This window comes from Caretta caretta, chromosome 2 (genome assembly GCF_965140235.1).
Source record: "Caretta caretta isolate rCarCar2 chromosome 2, rCarCar1.hap1, whole genome shotgun sequence".
In the NCBI taxonomy this organism is placed as follows: domain Eukaryota; kingdom Metazoa; phylum Chordata; order Testudines; family Cheloniidae; genus Caretta; species Caretta caretta.
The window spans coordinates 270,879,522-270,899,515 of record NC_134207.1 but is presented as its reverse complement, the minus strand read 5'-3'; the positions used below and the strand labels follow the sequence as shown (position 1 = coordinate 270,899,515).

General features: G+C 60.6%; 1 protein-coding gene across 10 annotated transcripts in view; it reads right to left on the bottom strand.

The window, feature by feature from the left end:
* The window catches only part of SLC4A2 (solute carrier family 4 member 2), a 104,796-nt gene that overhangs the window by 9,579 nt on the left and 75,223 nt on the right, over positions 1–19,994 (bottom strand). For 9 of the 10 annotated variants that reach the window (XM_075126124.1, XM_075126127.1, XM_075126126.1 and 6 more), the window contains 16 exons: positions 18,241–18,406; positions 17,719–17,936; positions 17,440–17,561; positions 17,031–17,257; positions 16,246–16,382; positions 15,664–15,844; positions 15,406–15,541; positions 14,768–14,948; positions 7,835–7,949; positions 7,465–7,649; positions 6,402–6,627; positions 5,348–5,569; positions 4,822–4,970; positions 3,782–3,976; positions 3,063–3,296; positions 2,618–2,707 (listed from right to left, as the gene is read on the bottom strand). In XM_075126124.1, the coding sequence (XP_074982225.1) occupies positions 2,618–2,707; positions 3,063–3,296; positions 3,782–3,976; positions 4,822–4,970; positions 5,348–5,569; positions 6,402–6,627; positions 7,465–7,649; positions 7,835–7,949; positions 14,768–14,948; positions 15,406–15,541; positions 15,664–15,844; positions 16,246–16,382; positions 17,031–17,257; positions 17,440–17,561; positions 17,719–17,936; positions 18,241–18,406 (2,784 nt within the window). The remainder of the gene's footprint in view (positions 1–2,617; positions 2,708–3,062; positions 3,297–3,781; positions 3,977–4,821; positions 4,971–5,347; positions 5,570–6,401; positions 6,628–7,464; positions 7,650–7,834; positions 7,950–14,767; positions 14,949–15,405; positions 15,542–15,663; positions 15,845–16,245; positions 16,383–17,030; positions 17,258–17,439; positions 17,562–17,718; positions 17,937–18,240; positions 18,407–19,994) is intronic. The other variant, XM_075126132.1, reaches the window with a different exon arrangement.

Genomic DNA, 19,994 nt, shown 5'->3' with positions numbered 1-19,994 from the left:
GGCGATCGGGGGAAGTCCCGGACGACTGGAAAAAGGCTAATGTAGTGCCCATCTTTAAAAAAGGGAAGAAGGAGGATCCTGGGAACTACAGGCCAGTCAGCCTCACCTCAGTCCCCGGAAAAATCATGGAGCAGGTCCTCAAGGAATCAATCCTGAAGCACTTACATGAGAGGAAAGTGATCAGGAACAGTCAGCATGGATTCACCAAGGGCAAGTCATGCCTGACTAATCTCATTGCCTTGTATGACGAGATAACTGGCTCTGTGGATGAAGGGAAAGCAGTGGACGTGTTGTTCCTTGACTTTAGCAAAGCTTTTGACACTGTCTCCCACAGTATTCTTGCCCTCAAGTTAAAGAAGTATGGGCTAGATGAAAAGACTATAAGGTGGATAGAAAGCTGGCTAGATTGTCGGGCTCAGCAGGTAGTGATCAATGGCTCCATGTCTAGTTGGCAGCCGGTATCAAGTGGAGTGCCCCAAGGGTCGGTCCTGGGGCCGGTTTTGTTCAATATCTTCATAAATGATCTGGAGGATGGTGTGGATTGCACCCTCAGCAAGTTTGCAGATGACACTAAACTGGGAGGAGAGGGAGATACAGTGGAGGGTAGGGATAGGATACAGCGGGCCCTAGACAAATTATAGGATTGGGCCAAAAAAAATCTGATAAGGTTCAACAAGGACAAGTGCAGAGTCCTGCACTTAGGACGGAAGAATCCAACGCACCGCTACAGACTAGGGACCGAATGGCTCGGCAGCAGTTCTGCAGAAAAGGACCTAGCGGTTATAGTGGACGAGAAGCTGGATATGAGTCAACAGTGTGCCCTTGTTGCCAAGAAGGCCAATGGCATTTTGGGATGTATAAGCAGGGGCATTGCCAGCAGATCGAGGGACATGATTGTTCCCCTCTATTTGACATTGGTGAGGCCTCATCTGGAGTACTGTGTCCAGTTTTGGGCCCCACACTACAAGAAGGATGTGGAAAAATTGGAAAGAGTCCCGCGGAGGGCAACAAAAATGATTAGTGGACTGGAACACATGACTTATGAGGAGATGCTGAGGGAACTGGGGATGTTTAGTCTGCGGAAGAGAAGAATGAGGGGGGATTTGATAGCTGCTTTCAACTACCTGAAAGGGTGTTCCAAAGAGGATGGCTCTAGACTGTTCTCAGTCGTAGAAGATGACAGAACAAGGAGTAATGGTCTCAAGTTGCAGTGAGGGAGGTTTAGGTTGGATATTAGGAAAAACTTTTTCACTAGGAGGGTGGTGAAACACTGTCATGTGTTACCTAGGGAGGTGGTAGAATCTCCTTCCTTAGAAGTTTTTAAGGTCAGGCTTGACAAAGCCCTGGCTGGGATGATTTAATTGGGGATCGGTCCTGCTTTGAGCAGGGGGTTGGACTAGATGACCTCCTGAGGTCCCTTCCAACCCTGATATTCTATGATTCTATGATTGTTTCTGTCTGCTGTATAATTAATTTTGCTGGGTGTAAACTAATTAAGATGGTGAGATTTAATTGGTTAAATAATCATGTTACAATATGTTAGGATTGGTTAGCTAAATTTCAGTAAAATGGCTGGTTAAGGTACAGCTAAGCAGAACTCAAGTTTTACTATATAGTCTGCAGTCAATCAGGAAGTAAGGTGGGGGGGGAATGGGAACAGGGAATGGGGGTGGGGAAATTAGAATCATGTTTTGCTGAGGGGGGAATGGGAACAGGGACACAGGTAAGGCTCTGTGGTGTCAGAGCTGGGAAGGGGGACCCTAAGGAAGGAAACTGGAATCATGTTTGCTGGAAGTTCACCCCAATAAACATCAGATTGTTTGCACCTTTGGACTTCGGGGATTGCTGTTCTCTGCTCATGGGAGAAGGACCAGGGAAGTGAACGGGTGAAGCAATGGGGGCAGGAGGGAAGGGGGCGGGGGCAGGCATAAGCAGGGATGGTGAGATGGGGGACAGGGGGCAGGAGGCTGGGACCAAAGTGGGAATGGCGGTAATGCCCCAGTGCCCCATCTCCAGGGCACTGTCCCCGTCCCCATCCCCCTAGGGCTGGCAGTCCGGAGCCAAGGCCGTGGGGCATCCAGGGGGAATCCACCCGGCTGCGGGAATTTGGTGCCACAGGGCAGGCTGGGCAGTGGTGGGGACGAACCCAAGGCAGCCAGTGCCTGTGGGAACAGGGCCAGGCTGGCGGACGCCGGCTCCACCCAGGGCGTACAGACACGGGGACAGGGAGACGGAACCAGGCGGGTCCCCAGCTCCAGGCTTGGCCAGTCCGCACCAGGGCTGAGCCGCTGGCTCTCCGGGCTTCCCGGGCGGTGTCCCAGGGGTCGACAACCTGCTCTGGGGGAAAGGCTCCTGCTGCCGGGGCCAGACCTAGCTGGGTGCGTCGGTCCCCACGGAGAGCAAGAGGCTCCCCCAGCTCAGTGGGACTCGCTGGGCAGAGCTTGCGGGAGGCAGCAGGAAGGCTGGAGCCCTGAGGCTCCATGGAGAGGGGGACCCCTGGGTGTAGGGCAGCTGAGGGGTCCCCCTAGGGGGTGTCTGCAGGCCAAGGCACAGCACAGAGCCTGTGGGTCCCTGACACGGGGCCGTGGGCCTGCAGGCCCCTCCCCGCCCCACTGACCTGTGTGTACGTGTCCCGGACGCTGAAATCCACCAGCACCATGATGAGGATGGCGATGGGCACCCCGAAGTCCCCGATCACCCGACGGATCTGCAGAGAGCGGGTCAGCACTGGCCAGGGCAGGCCCCAGGAGCCCTGCCCCCAGCAAACTCTGCCTGCCCCCCAGGAGCCCTGCCCCCCTGCCATGGCACAACCTGCAGGGGCCTGCCGCCAGCTCTGCCCCTCCCTGCCCCCTAGCACCTCTCCCTGCCCCGGGCTCAGCCCCCCCCTACCCTCCAGCGAACCCGGCGCCCAGCTCTGCCCTTCCCTGCCCCCAGCAAACCCTGCCCCCAGCTCTGCCCCAGCCTGCCCCTTCCTCCCACCCCACAGCTCTGCTCCAGCCCTTCTCCTCCAGCCCCCCATGCCCAGCCTCCCCCACGGCCCCTCGGCTGCCCCACCCACATACCCGTCCCGGGAAGAAGCGGCTGTTCTTGAACTTGCGCAGGAAGAAGGCGATGAAGAAGGTGCCGGCCATGAGCACCAGCGAGAGCAGGGCTGTGTTGGGCTGCCCTGTCACTGCCGGCCCGGCCCGGCCCCACGTCCCGTTCCCCAGGGCCGCGCTGCCATTGCCCCCGCCCAGCGCCTCTGCGCCCGTCCCGTTCGCCTGCCCGCAGCCGTGCAGGGGGTGCTCCTGGAAGATCTGCCAGGAGATCATGGGGGCCTGAGACCCTGCCCACAGCCCCCCAGGCCCTCCAGCCGGGACAGCCCCCTACGCCCCACCCCCTCCAGCCCCCACGGCCCCCCACGCCCTCCAGCCAGGACAGCCCCCCATGCCCCACCCCCTCCAGCCCCCACGGCCCCCCATGCCCTCCAGCCAGGACACCCCCCACGCCCCACCCCCTCCAGCCAAGACAGCCTCCCATGCCCCACCCCCTCCAGCCCCCACGGCCCCCCAGGCCCTCAAGCCAGGACAGCCCCCCACGCCCCACCCCCTCCAGCCCCCAAGGCCCCCCACGTCCTCCAGACCCCATGTCTCGCCCACTCCAGCCAGCCCAGCCCTCCATACCCTGCCCCCTCCAGCCCCCACAACCCCCCCGCACTCCGCCGACTCCAGATCCAGCTGTGCACCCCAGCGTGGGATCCCCCCGGCCTTGGCTGGCTGGGCTCAGCCACCCAGGCTCTCACCTTGGCCAGCTTGGAGAAGGTCTCGTAGATGAAGATGAGGGAGATGAGGAAGGCGAAGATCTCCTGGGTGAAGCGGGATACGAAGCGCACCAGGATGCTGCCCTCCACAGCCACCATCACCAGCACGATGAGGATGAGCCAGAAGCCGATCCACACGCGCCCCACCAGGTACTCCAACCCGTTGGTCGTGCAGAACTGCCGGGGCACAGCCCACAGTGAGGGGGGCCTGCTCCGCGCCCCTGGCCAAGGGCTCCCCTCCCTGCCCCCCAGGCAAGTTCTCTGGGACGCTGTTCCAGGGGCAGCAGGAGCAGAACGGGTGGTGGGGATCGAGGGGCAGGGCAGGCTGGGGGAAGAATACGCAGCACTGGGGGCGCAGGGGCTGGGGGGGCAGGGTCTCTGGGGCTGGCAGGGAGCCTGAGCCGTGGGTCTGCTCCAGGGTTACGGTACAGGACATCAGGAGCCAGCACGACCCCCGACTCCGGCCCCGTGCCCAGCTGCTGCCCTGTACAGAGGGGTTCTCCAAGACACCCCCTGGGACCTGGGGCTCTCTGGAGGCTGCCGGGGAAGTGGGGGTGCTGGGAGGCTGGGGGGGGTTCATGAAGGTCTCACAGGGCTACAGGGGACCATGGGGGAGGTTGGAGCTCGGGGGGGATAGGGAGGGGTGTCAGTTTAGGGAGAGACAGGGGATTATTGGGGCTCCAGCAAACTAGCAGGGCACTCTAGGGGACAAACAGGGTTTCTGGGGGACTATCAGGGAGTTCTGGGGGGCTGCTGAGAGTTCTGGGGGGTCTCTTGGGGGCTGTTGGGGGCTCCAGGAGGCTCTGGGAGGCTACTGGGGATTGTGGGGAGCTCTGGGAAGTAATGGGGGGCTCCTAGGGGCTATCTGGGGGTTCTGGGGGCTTTGGGGGTAATGGGAGGTTCCGGGGGCTATCAGGGGGCTCTGAGCCACTCTCGGGGGTTCTGGAGGGTAACGGGTGGCTCCGGGGGCTATCAGGGGATAATGGGGGGCTTCGGGGTCCTCCCAGGAGTCCTGAACTCACTGTGAAAAAAGCTTCTTCGAAGACGAGCAGGGGCCCGGAGAAGCCGATGACGAGCAGCGGCTGGGCGCCCAGCAGGCAGAACACGATGCCCTGCACGGCCGTGGAGATGATCAGCTCCGACACCCCGATCAGGTCCTGGGTCTTCTCCCCTGCGGGAGCGAGGCCTCAGCGCCGGAGACCGACCCCTCCCCGGCCCCTCCCCACTCACCCCCAGCAATGGGCCTCACGTCCCTCCCCATCCACCCGCCCTGCTGGTGGCATCAGGCCCCGGACTCCTTCCCTAGTGACCCCCCAGCTACATGGGATCCCCAAGTCCCCCCCGGCCAGCCCCTGCCCCCTAGGGAGGTGTTCCCAGAACAGACAGGCAGGGGCATGACACCTACCCCGCCCCGTGGCCCTTACCCAGCCCCCCCACCCCCCAGTCCTCCTTAGCCAGGAGCCTCCCCCTGGGTGATTCTTACGCAGCAGCCTCCCTCCCCCCCCCCGGCCTGGCGGCTCTTTCCCAGCTGCCCCCCCCACCCCTTACCCAGCAGCCCCCCGAAGGTGATGGCCGGCGAGAGAGCGGCGAAGTAGATGAAGATGATGGCGGCGACGCACTGCGGGTTCAGGCTGTCCCTGAAGTCGCTCAGGTACTTGGGGTAGCGCCGGCTCACGTCACGGACGAGCCCCCCGAAGGGCCGGCCCGTGCGCCGCAGGGGGTCGTCCTCGTCCTCTGCCTCCCCCTCCACCACCTTCAGCTTCAGCAGCGCTGCTCACACAGACAGCCAGTTAGGTGCCCACCCAGCCCCAGCCCCACCGCCATGGGGCCTGGCAGGGCAGGGGGAGCCTCGCCTGCCCGGTCCCAGCCCCAGCCCCACCCCAGCCCTGCGCCATGGGGCCTGGCAGGGCACGGGGAGCCTCGCCTGCCCGGTCCCAGCCCCAGCCCCACCCCAGCCCTGCGCCATGGGGCCTGGCAGGGCAGGGGGAGCCTCGCCTGCCCGGCCCCAGCCCCAGCCCCACCCCAGCCCCATGCCATGGGGAGCTGCAGCCCTACTCCAGCCCCGCGCCATGGGGCCTGGCAGGGCAGAGGGAGCTGCAGCCCCACCCCAGCCCCGCGCCATGGGGCCTGGCAGGGCAGGGGGAGCCTCGCCTGCCCGGCTCCAGCCCCAGCCCCACCCCAGCCCCATGCCATGGGGAGCTGCAGCCCTACTCCAGCCCCGCGCCATGGGGCCTGGCAGGGCAGAGGGAGCTGCAGCCCCACCCCAGCCCCGCGCCATGGGGCCTGGCAGGGCAGGGGGAGCCTCGCCTGCCCGGCTCCAGCCCCAGCCCCACCCCAGCCCTGCGCCATGGGGCCTGGCAGGGCAGAGGGAGCTGCAGCCCCACCCCAGCCCCGCGCCATGGGGCCTGGCAGGGCAGGGGGAGCCTCGCCTGCCCGGCCCCAGCCCCAGCCCCACCCCAGCCCCATGCCATGGGGAGCTGCAGCCCTACTCCAGCCCCGCGCCATGGGGCCTGGCAGGGCAGAGGGAGCTGCAGCCCCACCCCAGCCCCACGCCATGGGGCCTGGCAGGGGGGTGCCGCCGGCCCCGCCCTGGGCCCGGTACCTTTCTCGGCAGGCGACTTGGGCTCCAGCATGGTGCCCAGCAGCAGCCGGCGCTCCTGCTCCTCTCGCTTCTGGAGCATCTGGCGCTGGAAGTGGGCCACGGAGCGCAGCAGCTCCTCGCCCTGCACCTCGGAGGGAGGCAGCACCACGCTGCAGTCCAGGAACTCATTGATGGCGCTGAGCAGGTCGTGCCGGTCGTCGGCCAGATACGCCGCCTCGTGGAATTGCTGGGGGGGGTAACCTGCCGGGTCAGAGGCGCCGTGCGCTGGCCGTGGGCCAGGAGAACACGGATCCTCGGGGGGCTGGGCCCTGGGGCAGGATGACCACGTGTCCAGCCCACAAGGAAGGAAAGTGGGAGACGGCTGGGCCCAGAGGAACCCCCAGGGTTGGGGGCAGAGCCTTGGGACCCACGGCCCTACCCTCCAATCAGGGTGAAAGCCGAGATGGAACTGGGGCGGGGGAGTTGAGGCCCCACAACAGGCCGGGCTGGGGGGGAGCCAGCAGGAGGAGATGGAGCTGGGGCGGGGGTAGGAGCAGGCAGGCTGGGGGGAGCTGGCAGGCTGGGTCGGGGTTACCTTGTCGGACATGAGGGTGGAGATGGAGCTGGGGGGAGAAGTCGGCAGGCCGGAGGGGGAGCCGGCAGGCAGGGGGGTTTACCTTGTCGGACATGAGGGTGGAGATGGAGCCGGGGAGGGAGGAGCCAGCAGGCCAGAGGGGGAGCCAGCAGACAAGGGGGGTTACCTTGTCGGACATGAGGGTGGAGATGGAGCTGGTGGGGAGCAGCCGGCAGGCAGGGGGGGAGCCAGCAGGTGGGGGAGTTACCTTGTCGGACATGAGGGTGGAGATGGAGCCGGGGGGAGCAGCCGGCAGGCAGCGGGGGAGCCGGCAGGTGGGGGAGTTACCTTGTCGGACATGAGGGTGGAGATGGAGCTGGTGGGGAGCAGCCGGCAGGCAGCGGGGGAGCCGGCAGGTGGGGGAGTTACCTTGTCGGACATGAGGGTGGAGATGGAGCTGGTGGGGAGCAGCCGGCAGGCAGCGGGGGAGCCGGCAGGTGGGGGAGTTACCTTGTCGGACATGAGGGTGGAGATGGAGCGCCCGATCTCGTGGTAGTCCATGTTGGCGCTGCTGGGCCCCAGCAGCACGAAGAGGAAGCGGACGGGGATGGGCACCTCCAGCACTGAGTCCAGCTCCACGGCCGCCTGCAGCCGCACGAAGGCCATGGTGGGCTGGTCCAGGAACTCCACGCAGCCTGCGGGCCACAGGCCAGTCAGCGCTCACTGGCGGCCCCCAGCAAGGGGGAGCCGAGCCAACACTCGCCCGCAGAAGGGCCTGGCTGCCACGTCCAACCCTGCCCCCCATCGGCCGGCGGGCTCGGCACAGCCTCAGCCCTGGGCCCCTCGGCCCCTCTGCCCAGCCAGCCCCACCTGCCCTTACCCACAAGCACCACCGTGGCCTCTGCGTTTTCCGGGATCTTCTCCAGCAGCTTCAGCTCATGCTTCGACTTCGACCTCGTGATGCCAGCTGGGGGTGCTGGGGTCAGGCTCTCTCGCTGTGAGACAGGAACAGGGAACACCAGGTAAAAACCCCGCCATGGGGTGGGAGCCGAGCCACCAAGCCAAGGGCCCAGGGGTCTTGGGCAGAGTCCGGAGCGGGGACAGGGTGTCAGAGTTAAGGTAAACAGGGACAAGAGCTCCCTGGGGCGGGGTGCTCAGGAAAGGGGACAAAAGGCCCGGGGGTGGGCTGGGTGGTTAAGAACATAAGAGCAGCCAGGCTGGGTAGGACAGGTCTTCTGACAGCAGCCAATCCCAGGTGCCCCAGAGGGAACGAACAGAACAGGTAATCATCAAGTGATCCACCCCTGTCACCCATTCCCAGCGTCTGGCAAACAGAGGCTAGGGACACCATCTCTGCCCATCCTGGCTAATAGCCATTGAGGGACCTATCCTCCATGAACTTATCTAGCTCTTTTTTTAACCCTGTTACAGTCCTGGCCTTCACAACATCCTCTGGCAAGGAGTTCCACAGGTTGACTGTGCATTGTGTGAAGAAATACTTCCTTTTGTTTGTTTTAAACCTGCTACCTGTTAATTTCATTGGGTGACCCCTAGTTCTTGTATTATGGGAAGGAGTAAATAACACTTTCTTGTTCACCTTCTCCACAACAGCCGTGATTTTATAGACCTCTATCATATCCCCTCTTAGTTGTCTTTTCTCCGAGCTGAAAAGTCCCAGTCTTATTAATCTCTCCTCATACTGCAGCCATTCCAGACCCCTAATCATTTTTGCCCTTTTCTGAACCTTTTCCAATTCCGATATATCTTTTTTGAGATGGGGCGACCATATCCGCATGCAGTGTTCAAGATGTGGGTGTACCATGGATTTATATAGAGGCTATATGATATTTTCTGTCTTCTTATCTATCCCTTTCTTAATGATTCCCAACATTCTGTTCACTTTTTTGACTCCCGCTGCACATTGAGTGGATGTTTTCAGAGAACTATCCACACTGACTCCAAGATCTCTTTCTTGACTGGTAACAGCTAATTGAGACCCCATCATTTCATATGTAGAGTTGGGATTATGTTTTCCAATGTGCATTACTTTGCATTTATCAACATTGAATTTCATCTGCCATTTTGTTGCCCAGTCACCCACTTTGGAAAGATCCTTTTGTAGCTCTTCGCAGTCTGATTTGGACTTAACTATCTTGAGTAGTTTTGTAACATCTGCAAATTTAATCTGCTGGCCAGCCCTGGTCCCAGGACAGATCCCTGGGGGACCCCACTATTTACCTCTCTCCGCTGTGAAAACTGTTGAGGAAAGGAGACAAGGAGCCCCAGGGGGGCATGTGATGTTATTGATATAATCTGTGACCGTATAGATCATTGTTCCAGACACTGGTATATATTTGCAGCAAATATTGTACAAAGGTTGTCGTGTAAGGTGTCTATGGAGAGGTTCGCAAAAAGAAAAGGAGGACTTGTGGCACCTTAGAGACTAACCAATTTATTTGAGCATAAGCTTTCGTGAGCTACAGCTCACTGCATCCGATGAAGTGAGCTGTAGCTCACGAAAGCTTATGCTCAAATAAATTGGTTAGTCTCTAAGGTGCCACAAGTACTCCTTTTCTTTTTGCGAATACAGACTGACACGGCTGCTACTCTGAAACCTATTCTCAGTAAGTGACCAATCAAGAAACACTGAACGCACAATGGACCTTGGGAGACACCAATCCACATCTGAGCTTTCCTGGGAACATTCAAACTAACATGTAAACAATGGCGTCCGCCTGTAAAGAACTGAGTCATGCATGGACATGTGACTTGCCCATGTGACTCCAAACTCCATCTTGTTGCTGTGATCTTACACAGGAGAACCAAGGGGTTTCCACCCACGAGAGAGAGTATAAAAGGCAGCTGCATCTCCTCCATTCGGTCTTCAATCCTCCGTCTGACCTCTGGAGGAACATTGCTACAAACTGAAGCTCTGAACAAAGGACTGAAAGACCCATCCCAGCTGGGGATATTCTCCAGAGACTTGATTTGAACCTGCCGTTTATTCCTTCACTGCTACAAGAACTTTGCCATGACTGTATGTCATTGATTTCATTGAACCCATTCTAGCTCTCATCTCTATCTTTTTCCTTTTATGAATAAACCTTTAGATTTTAGATTCTAAAGGATTGGCAACAGCGTGATTTGTGGGTAAGATCTGACTGGTATATTGACCTGGGTCTGGGGCTTGGTCCTTCAGGATCAAGAGAACCTTTTTTCTTTTACTGGGCTGTTGGTTTTCATAACCATTCGTCCCCATAACGAGTGGCGCTGGTGGGGATACTGGGAAACGGGAGTGTCTAAGGGAATTGCTTGTATGACTTCTGGTTAGCCAGTGGGGTAAAACCGAAGTCATCTCAGTTTGGCTGGCTGACATTGCCTTAGTAATAAAGGACACCCAGCTTTGGGCTGTGACTTCCCTGCTCTAAGCAATTTGTCCTGAATTGATACGCTCAGTTGTGTCCCGCCAAAGGCAGCATCGTCACCGTGGTGTAGTCACGCTTGGACCCACAGAACCAGGTCAATTAAGCTTTGGGTCAGAACCCCACGCTATCCAAATTTGAACTTTGGTATTGAGAGTTTGATTGGTTAAAGAGCAGTTGCAGTGGGTGAGCAAAGAGCATATGAGGGCCTTGACAAAAAAGCCCTGGAAGATTTGTGTTCAGAAAAGGGGATAAGCTTTAGAAAGAAAGCTACAAATCAAGAACTGAGAAATCGGTTAATGGCCAGTGATCAGGAGGCAGGAGCACAGCCCTTACCTGACGCTACAGAAGCTGCAGAAGCAATTAGAATGCAAAAGGCAGCAAATAAACTGCAACTTGAGCATAAACAGAAACTACCAGATATTTGATTGCTGGAAAAGCAAAAGAATGCTGAATTGGAAAGAGAAGCTGCTGAGAGACAGAAAGAAGCTAAGGAAGAAATGCTAAATTGGAAAGAGAGGCTGATGAGAGAGAGGAACGGGCTCTTAGGGGGCATCTGGAGCTGCTGGCTGCTGAGGAGAAAACTCGCCAGATGCAACAGGAGATGGCCAGACTTCAGCTCCAAGTATTGGAAGAGCAGAGAAAGTCATCGCCACCTGGTACTACGCTTCCCTGCCATAACGAAAGAAACTGGGAAAGGATCTGTCCCATTTACAAAGATACTGAAGACATAGCGGAATTTCTGTCTACCTTTGAACATCTATGCGCTCTGCATGGGATCCCAGATGAGTAGCAAATGCCTGTCCTGCTGACCAAATTGACTGGAAAAGCCAGGGAAGTATTAAATGAATTAAGGGAACAAGAAGCCTTAGATTATGTGCTGTTTAAAAATTCTGTGTTAAGGCGATTCAAGGTCACCCCTGAGTCTTACCGGGTTAAGTTTAGAAAGTTTAAAATGTGTAATGATGGTACTTTTGTAGAATGTGCTCATAAGCTGATGGGTTTTGTTAAAAAGTGGGTTGTGGGAGCAAAGACGCATGGGAGTTTTGAAAAACTGCTGAAGTTAATAACTTTGGAACAGTTCTTAGACATTGTGCCTGACCAGGTGAGAGCAGCTGTGTGTGATAGGGACCCTGAGTCAGTCCTACAAGCTGCGGAATTTGCAGATGCCCATACCCAAAACAGGGCTTGGGAAGGGTATTAACCCCAGGGGGAAATTAATCACCATTCTCCCCAGGTCAAGAGAAGGGAAGGATTTGAAAGGAAACCAGGCCCTGACTCTTATAAAGGAGCTCACGGGGGCCCAGAGGGTAGGAACTCTCACCCCAAGAATAAACAGGTTAAATGCTATCACTGTGGTGTGCTTGGCCACATGAAACCAGACTGCCTGGCCCTGAAGGCCAGCCCAAAACCACCAACCCCAAAAGCCACGGTAAATGCCAACTCCATTACTCTGAGCCCCCAGGCTGACCCAAGCTACAATAGCACCACCTTGAGTCCAGGGGCAAGCCCAGCAGTGGCATGGGAGGAGGTGATGAGCTCACCAGTTATGTCAGGACTGAGGCATGGTAGGGGAGTGAGCGGTTTATTAAGAAGGCAAAGGTCAATGGTGTTCAATGCACGGGGTGGCGAGATTCTGGCTCTGATGTGACTCTAGCTAAGGCACATCTGGGGAAGCCAGAGGACATGTTGCCAGGGGAGTATGTGATGGTAGTGGCACAATCTGAATACTCTGTGGACCTGCTGATGGCTAGAATCCACCTTGCGTGGGATGGCCATAAAGGGGATGTGAAGGCTGCTGTCCGGGATTTAATTCCAGCTGATGTTTTGGTAGGAAATAACCTACTGAAGGTGCCTGGCCAAGTTAATGTGGTAACCAGGTTGCAAAGAGAGTTTGGGTCTGTGGCAGATACCCTAATTGATGGCAGTGAGGAGGACTGCAAACAGACAGAGTGTCTCTCAGGCTGAGTCAGGCGAGGATTTGTCTGAGATATCGGAGGTGGTTCTGAATTCAAATGAAACTCAGAAGGAATTCATTATCGCCCAGCGGAGTGATGTATCACTAGAGAGAGCCAGGAATGATGCTCAAAGTCAGATCCCAGCTAGTGAAGAGAGGCAGGTTTTTCATGCTGTTGTATAGGGAGGCTCCTAGGGGAAGGAAGCATTCCCAAACAGGAGTTCGCAAACAGCTTGTGGTACCTGAGAGTTATCGCAGTGATCGATTTATTGAAGGTCACTGAGAGTACCACAGGAGCTGTGAACTGTGCCAGAAGCGTAAGGGGTTAAGGGGGCCTAGCAAGGGGCCCCTCCAGCCTCTGCCCATTATTGGGGAGGCTTATGCCAGGGTGTCTGTGGATATTGTGGGACCACTCCCAAAACCTTCCAGGAATGGGAAGAAATACATCCGTGTGCTGGTAGATTTTGCTACCAGACACACTGAGGCTGTCGCATTGTGTAATATTGAGGCAGAGACAGTGGCAACGGCCTTGTTCTCTCTCTTTAGCATGGCGGGTTTTCCCAAGGAAATAGTGTCTGACTGTGGCTCTAATTTTATGTCTGTGCTTTTCAAGCAGTTGTGGGAATTATGTGGGGTGAAGCACCTGAAAGCTGCTCCCTACCACCCCCAAACTAATGGTCTGGTGGAAAGGTTCAATGGGACCCTGAAGTCTATGTTGAAGATGTACATGGATAGACACCAGAATGACAGGGATGTTATGCTGCTGGATCTATTGTACGCATACAGGAGTGTGCCCCAAGAGTCTACAGAGTTCGCTCCCTTTGAACTACTCTATGGGAGTGTGATGTTATTGACATAAGCTGGGACCGTATAGATCATTATTGCAACCAAGGTCCTGTAGTGGCACCAAATCTTGTATAAGGGGGGTCAAATAAGGTGTCTATGCCCTAGTCTACACTGGGGGAGGGGTGACCTAAGATACCCAACTTTCAGCTACGCGAATAGCAGAGCTGAAGTCGGCGGACCTTAGGTCGACTTACCTGGCCGTGAGAACGTCGCAAGTCAACAGGAAGCGCGTTCGGGGATCGATTTATCGCATCTAGACAAGACGCGATAAATCAATCCCCAATAGATCGATCACTACCTGCGGGTGGGTAGTGAAGACCTGCCCTTTGACAAGTTATGGTTGGCTGGTTATGATTATGCTGTCTATATGTGGGTATCATTTTTGTAGTTAAAGTTATGAATATTGGCTCTATCCTGTCTGTAGTTCAAACGTGTGCTGTGCTTCTGGGTGCCACCCCAGACAAGTTGGTGTCAGCTCTGCCCAGCCTGCTGGATGACCCATTAAGAACCATCAGCGATACCACTGACCCATTGTGAAAAGGCAGACACACCTTGCGATTCAGCAAAGTATGCAGGGACTTGCCCATGTGACTCCAAACTCCATTCTGCTGTAATTTTCCACAGTAAGAACACAGAGGGGTTCTTACTCCTGGAACAGTCTATAAAAGGCTGATGCCACATCTCCATCTTGTCTTCAGTCCTGCTTCCTGCCTCTGGAGGGACTTTGCTACGCTGAAGCTTTGAACCAAGGACTGAAAGACCCATCCCAGCTGGGGATGTTCTCCAAAGACCTGATTTGAACCCGCAGTTTATTCCATGACTGCTACAAGCCTGAACCAAGAACTTTGCCATTGCTGTGTGTCATTGATTCCGTTTAACCCATTCTAGCTCTCGTCTCTATCTTTTCCCTTTTATGAATAAACCTTTAGATTTTAGATTCTAAAGGATTGGGAACACGTGATTTGTGGGTAAGATCTGACTTGTATATTGACCTGGGTCTGGGGCTTGGTCCTTCAGGATCGAGAGAACCTTTCTTCTTTTACTGGGGTATTGGTTTTCATAACCATTCGTCCCCATAATGAGTGGCCCTGGTGGTGATACTGGGAAACGGGAGTGTCTAAGGGAATTGCTTGTATGACTTGTGGCTAGCCAGTGGGGTAAAACCAAAGTCTTCTCTGGCTGGCTGGTTGGGTTTTCCTTAATAGTAAAGGAACTCCAGTTTGGGGCTGTAACTGCCCTGCTCTAAGCAATTTGTCCTGAATTGACACTCTCAGAAGTGTCCCGCCAAAGGCAGCATCATTACAGGGCGGTTGGGTGGATCAGGAAAGGGGACAAGGGGCTTCAGTGGTGCTCAGCAAGGGGGGGCAATAGCTCTTGGTGGGGGTGAGGCTCAGGAAGGGGGATGAGGGGCCCTGGGGAGGTCAGGAAGGGGGACGGGGGCTCAGGAAGGAGGATGAGGGGCCCCGTGGAGGTCAGGAAGGCGGACAAGGGGCCCTGGGGGGGGTCAGGAAGGCAGAAGAGGGCCCGGGGGGGCCTGGGGGCTCAGGAAGAGGGTACTCGGGCACGCAGCACCAAGGCCCCCACTCACCTCCCGCTCCACCTCGACCCTGACCTCATGTTCAGCAGGGTGGGCGCCGATGAGGGGCTCAGTGACCGTGGGCTCGCTGCCCTCGCCCACGTGGTTGGCGCTGTGGTGATGCACCAGCAGGGAGCCCAGGCTGCCGGCTGAGATGTTGCGGGGGAAGAAATCCTTCTCGTCACTTGGGTGGCTGCAGGACGAAGCCAGGGGAAGGGTCTGGACTCTGGGCCCCGGCCGGCCATTCTCCGGCCGGCCAGTGCGCTGCATGCTGGGACTCGGGGTCTCCCTGGAGCATCCGCTAGCACAGACCTCAGCGGGGGCCGCCTCCCCCTCCCTTCTCCCTGAGCCCCCTTCAAACCGGCCAGGGCCCTGACGGGCCGCAGGTGTCTGCAGCCTGCTCTCAGACTGGGTGCGGGTGGGGCAAAGAGCCTGCACCCACCACCCCAGCACAGCCTTGGGCTTCGCCCCAAGTGATGCCCGGGAGCGTAACAGGCACTCGCCAGTGGGACAGGGGGCTGGGTGTGTGCACATGGCTCCCTCCCCCAGGCCCCAGAGACCACGCCAGGCCCCAGCAGGGAGTGAGCAGCCGCATGGCGCTAGCCTGGGGCGATTCCCTCTCCAGGCCCCAGGGTGCGCGGGCAGGTCACCTGTGCTTTAGCAGCAGTGCCCGCAGTATGTTGGCGCGGTCCTCAGCCCGGATCTGGTCTGAGATGATCATCTGCTCCACCACCTGGTGCGCCACCCCCGGCAACGTCTTCTGGTCCAGGTCCAGGAGCACGGCCCCTGGGGGCAGAGCCAAGGGCTAAGCAGAGAGGCCGAGGTGCCACCCCGCTCTACCCATCCGCCCGAGCCGCAGCCAGGCCTGGCCGGGACCTCCCACCCCTGGCTGCACCCCTCCCACCTACCATGGGAGAGGGTCTTGCGCAGCTCCAGCAGGCTGCGGAAGCTCAAGGAGGCCACATGGGGCTTCCCCCAGCGATCGGTCTCCTCCTCCACATCTTCCTCGAACTTGATCCAGCGTGCTGTCTCCTTCCACTGCAGCTCCTGGTTCTTGTCCACCACCAGCTCGTTCAGCTCCACAAAGACCTGCCGGGGCAGAGGTAGGGTCCGTGGGACTCAGGGGGTGGGGCTGGGGTCCCCTTGGATGGCTGCCAGACCCTGTGCCCCTGGTGCCCGTCCCCCAGCCCCTGCCCCCCATGTACTCCAGCCCCTGCACGGATCCCAGCCCACAGCCCGGCCCCCACAGTGCCCAGCCCCCAGCCCCTGCCCCCCCATGGGACCCCATCTCCCAGACCCTGCCCCCCCATGGACCCCAAACCTTTCCCCTTCCCCCCATGGCACTCCATTCCCCAGCCCTGCCCCACCATGCACCCAGGCCCCTGCAACCCCATCCCCTGGCCCTCACGGTGCCCATCCCCCCCATGACCCCCATCCCCTGCTCCCTGTGGCCCCCCCATCCCCTGCCCCCGTGGCCCCACCCCAGTCACCTCGTGTGGCTGCCGGTCGTGTTTCCTGTGCCGGGCGCTCGGCTCCGCGTGGTCTTTGCTGACGTGCACGACTTGGCCCTTGGCGCTCTTGCGGACCAGGTGCCGTCGGACCCCAGGCACGTCCTCGAACCTGTGGCCTGCGGGGAGACAGGCAGCGGTGCTGAGCCTGGCGCTAGGGGAAGCTGGAGGCATTTCTCCGCCGCCGCTTCTCCTCCTGTTGGCGCAGGCGAGGGAGCCGCTGGTTGCTGCCCGCCGGCGGGAGGGGCATGTGGGATCGCACACCTGCCCCAGCTGTCCGGCTGCCCCAGGCCCAGCTCCTGCAGGGGAAACGCTGCAGAGCTGCCCAGCGGCTGCCCCAGGCCGTGGTGCTGAGGCATCCTGTCTGTGCTGCATGAGTGCAATGTGTGTGTGTGTGTGTGGAGAGGGGTGTCCAGGGGGGCAGCGAGTTTCCCTGGCCCAGCACAGGGGATCCACCAGGGAGGCTCAGTCAAGCTGTGGGCCCCCCCCATGAAGCCTGGGCCCCCAGGGTACCGGTGACACGCAGCCTGCGGGTGGCTCCCCCTGGCCTGGCTTGGCGAGGAGCTCCACTGATTGTATTCCCATCGTGCCCACGTGGCCACCCCACCCCAGCACCCCTCTGTGCCAGGGGCTGAACACACCCAGTCCAGAGACAGTCCCTGCCCTACACAGCTGGTGCCCCGATGCTGCACCATCCACACAGATCAGCTCGGGGCCATGTCCCCGGCCCACGCCCCTCCTCCCTGGCCAGGGCCTGGGGCACTCACTCTTCATGTAGTCCAGGTCGGCCGAGGCCAGGGTCTGGGCCTCCGATTCATCCGTGGGCACCTTCTGGTACTGGGCCTGCTCCACTCCCGTCATGCTGCCAATGCGCCGCCTCTCGTTCAGGTTGTAGCTCCGGTGCCCCAGCTGGGACTTGGCAACGGGGCGGCCTGGGCAGCTGGGCTCGTCTGCACTGGGCCCATCGGGCCCACGGTCCTCCTCGGCCCTGGGGCTGGAACAGACACCTGCCTCAGAGCTGGGGTCCCGGGCTGGGCCCTGCCACCAGCCCCCTGGGGCAGTGCCCAGCCCCACCGCAAGCAGCCGAGGAGCCCTTGAGCCCCAGCGCCCAGATGCCCCTGTGCCAAGACCCCTGCCGCTCTGCTCCGTGCAGCCGGTCCCCAGATGCTCACTCACCCAGCCCCCTTGGGGTCCGTAACTGCAGCCCCCAACAGCTCCATGGGGGAGCTCGGCAGAGACGTTGGGGTCGTGGGCTCCTCTGGGCGGCGCTCGGCAGCCTCATCCTCCTGCAAGAAGAACTGAGAAGGGACATGGCTTGGGGCACCGGCGGCGACAGCAGGGTCTGGGGGTCCTGCCCTTGTGGCCCCAGCCCTGGCTGCCAGAGCCCCTCCTCTGGGCCCCCCTCGCTGCTCTAGCTGACCCCTCCCGCTCCCTGCTGGGCCCCCAGCCCTGTACCTGGATCCCCCCGGGCAGGTCCTCGGCCGACCGCTCTGGCTCCGTGTCACAGGTGTCATCCTCATCCTCCTCTGCCTCCTCGATGGTGGGAGTCTCCCCTGGAACAGACGCCCGGCGCCGCTTCTTCTTGCCCTTCTGCCCCCCCTTCTTCCTGCGGGCATCAGGGGGCAGGTGCGTGGAGAGGGGGTGGTGAATGTGGTGGGACGACTGGCGGTGATCTGGGAGGAACAGAAGGCATGGGCATGGGCACCGAGCTGGGGCCAGACCCTGCCTGCCTCCCCGCCTCGCCACACCATGCCCCCGGGCTGCCCCCACCTCCACAGCACCCACATGCCGTCAGCCGCCCGCCCGGCACTAGCGTGGCCCAGGTGCCCCACAACGCTGCCAGGCCGGAGCATCTCCCCACCGGCGCCCAGGAGCCAATGAACCGGGCTGGGGCCGCCCCCACAGGCCGTGTCCTCTGTGCCCTGCCCCTGCGCTGGCCCTGGACCCCCTGCCCTGCCCCTCCCCGCCCTCTCTCACACTCAAAGTCCTCCTCGCTGTAGCTCCGGCCGGCCTCCTCCCCGTTGCGCGGGTGCGAGTCGTGCAGGATCTCCTCGAAGCGCTCCACGCCCAGCGTCTTGTTCAGGTCAGTCTCCTCCTCCTCCACAGCCGCGGGCGAGCTGGGGCCCAGGGCCTCCGCCTCCGGCTGGGGAAACACAGGGCCGAGAGATGCCCCGGATCAGCGCCACAGCCCCGCCGCGACCGCCCCCGGCCAAGCCCCCACCCCCAGCCGAGCCCCCGCCCCGCAGCCCCCGCCCCTGCCGAGCCCCTGCCCCCTGCCGAGCCCCCACCCGTCTCCCCACAGCCCCCACCCCTTGCTGAGGCCCCGCCTCGCTCCCCGCAGCCCCGCCGCGACAGCCCCTGGCCGAGCCCCCGTCCCCGGCCGAGCCCCCGCCCCGCAGCCCAGCACCCCGCAGCCCCCACCCCCTGCCGAGCCCCCGCCCTGCAGCCCCTGCACCCTGCTGAGCCCCCGCTCCCCGCAGCCCGCAGCCCCCACCCCCTGCCGAGCCCCCGCCCCGCAGCCCAGCGGCCCCTGCCGAGCCCCCGCCCCGCAGCCCTGCGCCCCTCGAACGGCACTGGGGCATTGAGGCCAGCACTGCCGGGCCAGAGCCTGTCCAGCCCAGCGTCCCCTGCAGCAGCCTGGCTGCCCTGCTGAGTCTCCCTTCCAAGTACGCCCCAGCCAGCCCCAGCCCCAGCCCCAGCCCCAGCCCCTGCTCAGGCCCCGAGGGGTCACGGCCCAGTGCTGGCTGCACTGAAGCCAGGCCGGTCACACGCTCCGCACAGCCGGTACCCGAGGTGCCAGGCCCGGCGGACGCTGCCCCACGAGGCAGCCCGGAGAGCCCGCCCTGCCCGGGGGTTTGGAGTCCCTGTGCGGTGGGGGCCCAGAGCGGAGCGGTGACCAGCTCCATCCCAGCCAGGCAGAGATCAGCCTGGCCCGGCGGGGGGGAGATCAGTGCCCCGGGGGGGCCTGACACCCCAGCTCCCCTCTGGACCCCACAATGCAGGTCTGGGCCCTCGTGCCCCGGAGTCCCGGCAGGAGGGACCACAGGTCTCTGCCCTCCGGGGGGACCTGCAGGGCTGGCTGCAGCATTGGTCCCCGCTCAGCCTGCCATACTGGGGCAGCAACCCCCCACCCAGTGATGGAGCCCCACAGGTTTCGTCTCCCCGTCTGCCCACCCCCCGGCGACCGAGCCCTGCATCTCCTTTCCCCTCCTCCCTCGGCGACCGAGCCCCACACGTCTCGTCTCCCCCTCTGCCCCACACAGCGACCGAGCCCCACACGTCTCCTCTCCCCTCCTCCCTCGGCGACCGAGCCCCACATGTCTTGTCTCCCCCTCAAACCCCCCCAGCCACTGAGCCCTACGTCTCCTCTCCCCTCCTCTCTCAGCAACCGAGCCCCACGTGTCTCCTCTCCCCTTCTCCCTCGGCGACCGAGCCCCAAATGTCTCGTCTCCTGCTCCACCCCCACAGCCACCGAGCCCCACATGTCTCCTCTCCCCTCCTCCCTTGGCGACCGAGCCCCACATGTCTTGTCTCCCCCTTCGCCCCCCCCAGCCACTGAGTCCTACGTCTCCTCTCCCCTCCTCCCTCGGCGACCGAGACCCACATGTCTCCTCTCCCCTCCTCCCTTGGCGACCGAGCCCCACATATCTTGTCTCCCCCTCCGCCCCCCCAGCCGCCGAGCCCTACGTCTCCTCTCCACTCCAGCCCCCCAACCCCCAGTAATGGAGCCC